The following is an 8,495-nucleotide window of genomic DNA, read 5'->3' on the forward strand; positions in this document are numbered from 1 at the left end:
ACCGGCGCCCACCCGCTCGGCGTAGTTGCCAGTGCGGAGCAGGCGGTGCACGCGGCCCACCGGGAACTGCAACCCAGCTCTGGACGAACGAGATCGGGCCTTGGCGCGAGCCTTGCCGCCCTGCTTCCCGCGCCCGGACATGACCTAAGCTCAGCTAGGCTCCACAATCAGGTTCCAGCGGAAAGAGTTTCCGTTGGGAGTCGGGCCAGGCCTATTTATAGACAGACAGAGGTTGTGATTTGCTCTCTGATTGGCTGATCATCCAGTGTCCAATCAGAGGACTTTCCTGGAATCACCTCATGTGCCTTTGTCCAATCAGATGTTGGCTGCCCGACACGTCACGAAGCTCTGTGCCTATAAATACCTCCTTTGCTTTGCCCAAGTGTCCGTTGCCGAGGGTATTCGAGGTGGTCGACGGTCATGCCGGAGCTGATTCCGAAGAGCGCGACCGTTTCCAAGAAAGGTTTCAAGAAAGCTGCGACCAAGGGGCAGAAGGATGGCAAGAAGCGCAAGAAATGCCGGAAAGAGAGCTACTCCATTTACATCTACAAGGTGCTGAAGCAGGTGCATCCTAACACCGGCATCTCGTCCAAGGCCATGAGCGTCATGAATTCCTTAGCCACTGACATCTTCGAGCGCATCGCGGGCGAGGCGTCGCGCCTGGCGCATTACAACAAGCACTGGACCATCACATCTCGGGAGATCCAGACGGCTGTGCGCCTGCTGCTGCCCGGCGAGCTGGCCAAGCACGCCGTGTCCGAGGGCACCAAGGCCATCACCAAGTACACCAGCGCCAAGTAGACCTCTTGTCACCAGACCAGCTTTACAATCCAACGGCTCTTTTAAGGGCCACCCACAATTCTTAAGGGACTGTAAGCTCATAGTTCGTGTATGTTGAGTATGTTTTCTATCTAGAGAAAGTGCTGGTTTTACAAGCAAACTTTATTTCTTGCTGTTAACTATGCTCCCAGCATTCAATATGCTTGAAAAAAATGCTCAAATGACTTGATACTAATTTGTTGCCTGGACTGTTTTTTTGTTTTTAATCTGCTTATAACTGGGTAGTTAATGCATTTTCACTTAACAGGGAGACCTGAGGTCTAGGTGAATCAGTTCAGAGGAGGGAGTCCTTTGAACAGAAAAGCTCAAATCCTGTGATCTTGGAGAGGCCCTCCCCTGAGCAGTGAGGGCCATGGGGGAATATGGCTTTTCTCTAGGAGTCTTAAGCACCTCTGATTCCCAGGAAAGGAGTCTGGAACTGGGAACAGGACAGTTTAGTATTCTCACGTTAGGTTACAGCTGGTTTACATGGGCTGGTGTGTGAAAATTCCTATGAATCTGACTACCTGCCCATTAACTTATTTGAGGTCCAAAGACCAGGGTTTCTTGACCTGCTTTTTATTTGAACATTCATTGCAGTCCCTAAACTGGGCTATTTGAACAGATGGGGGGTGGGGGCTTGAGAAACCTAATTCACAATAAATCAGGCTAACCACAATCTGCTGGCAAATAACTTGTTGAATGGACTCCCTTTTTGCATAACAAGTTACAATAGGATCACTTCCCTTTTGTGATCGGATCATTAAATTGGCATTTGTAGTATTACTGGACTCCAATACCAAGCTGTTTCAGGTTGGGTCATAATGGTATTTATCAAAATAGGATGCCCAGTATTCAAATTACAGGACTTTGGGTACAAGATCTGTTATAATCATGTGGACACTTCCTAGAGAACCCACAAGCATTTTAAAAAGATCAGTGATGGGGCACCTGGGTGATTCTATTCGCTAAACAGTCTGACTCTTCGTTTTAGCTTTGGTCATGATCTCACATTTTACCAGCCATGAGGAACCTCCTTGAGAGTCATTTGTTGCCCCTCCCCCACTCGTTCAAAGAGTAATAAAGGCGATGGGAAAGGACATAAGGAGGAATCAAATTATATAGTTAGAGAACTGTGTCTATCTGGAATCCCAATTTGTTCATTTTTATTCCCTTTTTTAAAAATTTAATATACATTTTCACAGAGGAAAAACCCAAACTTTAGCACCACTGGATTAAATATAGTAAAAGTCACAGGAGAGAAGTGTCACATGCTTCTGCACATAGTCACTAAGGAGATGGGGGGCCTTCAAGGAGCTCGGAGCTGGGACATCTGTGCCACACTACAGGAAAGGGACGGCGTCTCTGGTCAGGGGTCCTGGCTGCCCTGAGTGTATCTTATGAAACAGCAGGTATCTGCATAGCTCCCAAATTCTTATCAACTCTAGTTGAAAGGTATCATTTTTCGTGCTGGTTCTTTCCCTTTTTAGCATGTATTTAAGATTCATCCATTTTTGTAATGTGGATGAATATCACTTTTTATCACTAACTGCCCTGTTACACATACCACAGTTTGTCTCTGCAGTTACCTGTTTCAAGGGATTGGTCGCATCTACTTTTTAGCCATTGTAAGTAAAGTTGTTTAAATATTTGTGTGCAGATTTGGGAAGCCCTGAGTGGCTCAGTTAAGGGTCTGACTTTGACTCTGGCAATGACCTCATGGTCCGTGAGTCCGAGCCCCAAATTGGGCTTCTGCACTTACAGCATGGAGCCTACGGAGCCTGCTTCAGATCCTTCATCTCTCTCTCTGGGCACCACCCCCCTCAGTCTGTCTCTCTGAAAAATCAACGTTAAAAAATAAATATAAATATAAATACTTGCGTGCAGGTTTTGTGTTGACCTAAACCTTCAAGCCTCAAAGTATTACCGGGACCACAGTTGCTGGGTTGGCTGTTTAGCTGCACAAGGAACTTCTAGACTGTCCTCTAAAGTGACTGTGCCATTAAGCATTCTCACAAGCAGTGCATGAGATTTCTTGTTGCACGGCCTCCTCAGCATTTGGTAATGCCACGTATTAGGTCTTAGCCATTCTAATAGGTGTGTAATATCTCGCTTACTTCATATTTCCCTAATAACAGTAATGCTGAGGATCTTCCAATGTGTTTGACATCCGTATATCTTTTTGCTGAAACGTCTTGTTCTCTAACTGGGTTTACTTTCTTACTGTTGAGTTTCAAGCATTTTTTAAAATGTGTTGTGGTTACAAGTCCTTTATCAGATACATGATTTTCAAATATTTTCACCTATGGTCTGTCTTTTCATTCTCTTACCATGTCTTTAGCAGAGCCTATTTTTTTTTTTTTTTTTTGAGACAAAGAGCATGAGCGGGGAGGGGCAGAGGGAGAGAGGGAGACACAGAACCGGAAGCAGGCTCCAGGCTCTGAGCTAGCTGTCAGCACAGAGCCCGACGTGGGGCTTGAACCCACGAACGTGAGATCTGACCTGAGCAGAAGCTGGCACTTAACCGACTGAGCCACCCAGGCGCCCCAGCAGAGCCTATGTTTTAAGTTTCAAACATGTCCAATAGAAATACAATGTGAGCCACAAATATGTCACTTTAAACTTGCCAGTAACCACATTTAAAATAGAAAAAAAAGATGAAATTAATTTTAATCATATAATTTGTTTAATCTATCAAAAATATAATTTCAGGACACCTGGGTGACTCGGTTAAGCATCTGACTTTGGCTCAGGTTATGATCTCATGGTTTGTGCGTTTGAGTCCTGGATCAGGTGAGCTCAAGCCCCACTTCAGGTGAGCCCTGCTCCTCTCTCTCTCTCTCTCTCTCTCTCTCTCTCTCTCTCTCTCTCTGACTCTCGCTCACCTGCCCCTTCTATTTCAAAAAAATATAATTTCATCATGTCATAAAGATAAAATTTATAATTTACATTTTTAAAAAATTAGGTTTTTGAAATCCAGTGCATGTCTTAATTCCGACCTGCAGCATTTCAAGCGCTCAGTAACCACATGTGGCTAGTGGACGCACATGGCTAGAGTGGACCCTCTACCACACGGTCTCTCCAGGCACCCATGGCAGACGCACGAATCTGTGTATGCGGTCCCGAGCGCTCCAGGGATTGGAACAGTGGCTTCAGCTGCTTATCACTCAGCATCACCGTTCTGACATCGCATGACAACCTCAAAACTCCCCCGGGGATTCACAATGTCCCCTGACAGTGTCTTCAGTCTCCATGGTTCGCTGTACCCACAGGGCCTCCCCACTCACAGCACTGTTCAAGCCAGAATGTGGGATGTCTCCTTGTTGGTTCCTTTGTTCAACCTCCACTTCAGTCTGTGTGCAAGATACATTGGTTTTATTTCCTGCACATTTTTGTTATGTGACTACTTTCCACCGTCTCCGCTGTCACCTTTGTTGTCCAGACCCTGTCATCTATCACACACACGGGTTACTGTCCCTTCTTACCTCAGTGTTCTTAGTCTTGTCTCCCTAAAATCCACTCTCCACTCAACTGACGGAGTAGTCTTAGAGGAGAAAGCTTTCTGTTTTCACTCACCATTAACTGACATTTGCTTTCAATTCTGACTACTGAGCGGCAAACAGACCCGTCAGAGTGGGCGCACTGGTGGCTTTCCTGCCACGGAAATCACAGCTGTATCCCCAGCACGCAACCATGGGGACAGGTTTCCTGAAACATTGTTTATGCCCAGGAGAACCTCAAAATGTTGTCATTGTTATTTTCCTCCTTGAAGTGTGAATGAAGAGGCACAAATATTACTATACCAACCATTTTAAATATAATTTGGAAACTATTTCAATCTGGCACTGTTTTATTATTAAATAAATACGTACTTCGATATTTCTTCTAAGAAGATGTACATAGAATCAACTCTACGAAATCCACAGTACAGTAAATTAAGATTCCCTGTTTAAGGATTCCAACAAACAGCTTATGCACAAAGTAGACTGAGGACAGATGACATAAAAATAAGAATGCAAAATGCCACTAATATTCCACTTAGGATCAGGTGACTGAATCTTCTTTAGCTGTTAGATTTCTTCCTCAAGGCTGCCGATTCTCTGGAGGCAGAGTGCCATGGTTACCAGGGTGCCCCATTCTGTTCCTGCACATGTGTCTGCCAGAAACATCTTTTTTACAGTTAGTTAATTAATTAATTTATTTTTTAATTTTTTTAATGCTTATTTCTTTTTGAGAGACAGAGAGACAGGGCACAAGCTGGGGAAGGGCGGAGAGAGGGAGACACAGAATTGAAGCAGGCTCCAGGCTCTGAGCGGTCGGCACGGAGCCTGACGCGGGGCTCGAACCCATGAACCGGGAGATCGTGACCTGAGCCGAAGTCGGACGCTCCACCGACCGAGCCCCCCGGGGGCCCCAGAAACACACATCTTCATCATCATCGTTTTTATCAATGAAACAGAATTTCTCCCGTCGCTTGTGCCATCTGCCCCCTGATGTGATTGGAGATGAAGACTGAAGACCTTGTACAGAGTCATGCTCTTTCCTGGAGGGCGAATCCAAATCAGGAAACTCCGTCGTGTATCAGCTTCCCCAGGGCACCTGCGACAAGCTACCACAAGCTCGGTGGCGCAGGGCAACAATCTACTCTCGCACTGTTTTGAACACCAGGGGTCCGGAATCAGATGGCCTGCAGGGCTGACCCCGTGTGAGGCTCTGAGGGAGGACCCGCTCCAGCGCTCTCCCCGGGCTGCTGGTGGCCGCCAGGTGTCCCCGGCGTGGGGCAGTCTCCCTCCAGCCTCTGCCCGCCTGCGCCTTCACACGGCCCTCGTTCTGCAGCTCGGGGTCTGCCATGTCTCTCTCCTTTCTTACAAGGATACCTCAAATCTAGGATGGCCTCCTCCCAGGATTCTTAATTACATCTGAATTAGACTCTATTTACTCACAAGGTACAAGGGATTAGGACTTGAACCGGTCACTCATCACAAATTAACAAGCCGCCCCGAAGGTTTAGCTTAACATCGATTCACACAAAACTGACATCATGCTATCTGAGCTGAAGCGATTGACTGATGGACAGCTGGGAAAGTAACTCTCTTTCGCCTGGGGGAGTGGGCAGCCATCGGGTCTCAGAACCTCTGGGACTGGTTCTCGGCACCAGTGGGCATGGTGACCTTGAGCGTGTTGAGGCCCAGGATGCACTTGGGGGCTGGCATCTGGCCAGCAGTGTTCACCTTCTCGGTCGAGTCCGCGTCTTTTCCGTGCCTTGCTGACTCTTCATGTCTCTTTCTAAATTTGGATCAGCGTCCAACATGTTATTCTGCTGTCTTTTCAGTGTTGTGGAATCTCCTTGAGAATTCCCGTAGTACGCTGTTTCGCCAGTCACTTTCTCTAGAACATCGTCTTCCTTTCGGACACACACACTTTCTAACTTAGGTCCACAAGTTCGCCTTCCCTCTGCTAGTCTCCCGACAGTGAGGACGCCAGCCTATCTTCTAGAACTCCATTTATATTTCACTTGACTTCCACTAGGAGGGTGGTTACTTTTCATTTTGTTGTTTGTTATACTTTCATCTTGGTGACCAAGTCTCTCTTTTAAATGTTTTTAATGTTTTTTATTTATTTTTGAGAGACAGAGAGACACTGTGCAAGCAGGGAGGGTCAGAGAGAGAGGGAGACACAGAATCTGAAGACAGGCTCCAGGCTCTGAGCTAGCTGTCAGCACAGAGCCCGATGCGGGGCTCAAACCCACCAGCCGTGAGGTCATAACCTGAGCCGAAGCCGGACACTTAACCGACTGAGCCACCCAGGCGCCCCCAAGTCTCTCTTTTGATAATCAGTTTTTGTCAGGTAAAGTGATCACTCAGAGACAAAGTGGCAACTAAACGTACAGGCTTTCTATTTGTGCGGACTGAGTAACATACGGAGTGTCCAGGAACCAACACATTTTAAAATAAGTGACAGGATACGTCACATGATAGACCATGACGCACCTCTGTTATTTGTACAGTGACTTGTGAACTGAAGATCCAGCAATGAAGTTTGTAATTTATATGGTTACTCACTATTGACAATTGAACTGTGTTTTGGGGCAGTTGGTGTCATTTAACTGAACTGTGGTAACTGAAATTCATTTCTATCAAAACCACGCACCATGAGAACTGACTTTATGAACTAAGCACTCTGCTAAAGAGGCTAGGAAAAATAAAGTGGATCAGTGGAAGGTGAAGTGTTAAATAGCAGAAAACCTGGAAAAAAATAATTGGGAAATAGAAAAATGGTGGAACTGTTTTTAAATTTTTCATTAAGGTAAAACTATAATAAATGCAAAAGTAAATAGAAAATAGGAGAGCTGGGTTACTCAGTTGGTTAAGCATCCGACTCTTGATTTTGGCTCAGGTCATGATCTCGTGGTTCATGGGTTCAAGCCCCACACTGGGCTCTGTGCTGACAGTGCAGAGACTGCTTGGGATTCTCTCTCTTTCCCTTTCTCTGCCCCTCCCCCACTCGCACTCTATCTCAAAGTAAACTTTAAAAAAGGGGGGGGGGACAAGGAAGTCCTCAGGGAAGGTGTTTCTTGCTCTCAGAGACCCAGTAAAAGAGAAGGTCTCTTCCAGCCTTTGTCCCATCTGCATGGACACTTGGACTTGTAACCAGCATGAGGATTGAGTCAGGATGTGGAGAAGAATGAGGTGATGGGGCATCGGAGCCAGCACTCCGATCATCCCATCCTGAAATGTCTGTGCCTTTGGGTATTGTGATGAGCGACATTGCACCAACTTGTCCATTTGGTACTTCCCAGTATTTGCTGAAACATAATGTGAGGTAAAAGGTGTATCAGGTTTGGTCTGAAGAGAGTGGTTTTTATTACTATTCTTACTTTTCTTTTGCCCAAAGAATCCTGAGAGACTTCGGGTAAGCAGGGTGCCCTGCAGAGCGGTCACACAGTCCATGGGATGGGGGGGCTATGTGCCATCTGCTGTTTCCCAGTCCTCCTGGAGCAACTGGGGTCCCCGATGAGCTGCTGCTGGTCTTCATCACGTGGGTGCGGGCCCCCCACTGAGGCAGGCAAGGGTCTTACAGAGGCCTTCTCACTGTGCGCACAGGTGTGGGGCACTTTTTATTGAGTTTTTACTGCAGGTTGATTTATCAAGTGGTACTAAAGTTTATTTCATGCAAAGAAAGCATATACAGATTTTTAATTCATTTAAAATAAGTAGAGAAACCTAACATAGGGCCATAGGGAGAGGAAGGGGGAAAGAGAGTTGGGGAGAAAGAGGGACACAAACCATGACTCTTGAATACTGAAAATGAACCGAGGGCTGAAGGGGGGGCGGTGATGGTCTTGGGAGGGGCACTTGTGGGGAAAAACACTGGGTGTTATATGGAAACCAATTTGACAATAAACTATTAAAAAATTATATCTAAAAAAAGATGTGGTATATGTATATATATATATACAATGGAGTACTACATGGCAATGAGAAAGAATGAAATCTGGCCATTTGTAGGAAAGTGGATGGACCTTGAGGGTGTCATGCTAAGCAAAATAAGTCAGGCAGAGGACAGATATGATATGTTTGCACTCATAGGTCTAACAGGAGAACAGGAGAAACCTAATGGAGGACCAGGGGGAGGGGAAGGGGGAAAGAGAGCTGGGGAGAGAGAGGGATGCAAAT

General features: G+C 46.2%; 2 protein-coding genes across 2 annotated transcripts in view; one reads left to right on the forward strand and one right to left on the reverse strand.

Annotated features, from left to right (window-relative positions):
• LOC115296182 (histone H2A type 1-C-like) overlaps positions 1 to 166 on the reverse strand; it is a 185,542-nt gene extending 185,376 nt beyond the window's left edge. The window contains exon 1 of the mRNA XM_029944672.1: positions 3 to 166. Within this exon, the coding sequence (XP_029800532.1) occupies positions 3 to 141 (139 nt within the window). The 5' untranslated portion in view covers positions 142 to 166. The remainder of the gene's footprint in view (positions 1 to 2) is intronic.
• A 197-nt stretch (positions 167 to 363) lies between these two features.
• Positions 364 to 1,015, forward strand: LOC115295856 (histone H2B type 1-A-like). The gene has a single exon (XM_029944148.1). The coding sequence runs from the start codon at positions 421 to 423 to the stop codon at positions 799 to 801; it is 381 nt and encodes a 126-aa protein (XP_029800008.1). The 5' UTR covers positions 364 to 420; the 3' UTR covers positions 802 to 1,015.
• The last annotated feature ends 7,480 nt before the right edge of the window (positions 1,016 to 8,495 follow it).

The sequence above is a fragment of the Suricata suricatta genome, chromosome 7 (genome assembly GCF_006229205.1).
Source record: "Suricata suricatta isolate VVHF042 chromosome 7, meerkat_22Aug2017_6uvM2_HiC, whole genome shotgun sequence".
NCBI classification, from domain to species: domain Eukaryota; kingdom Metazoa; phylum Chordata; class Mammalia; order Carnivora; family Herpestidae; genus Suricata; species Suricata suricatta.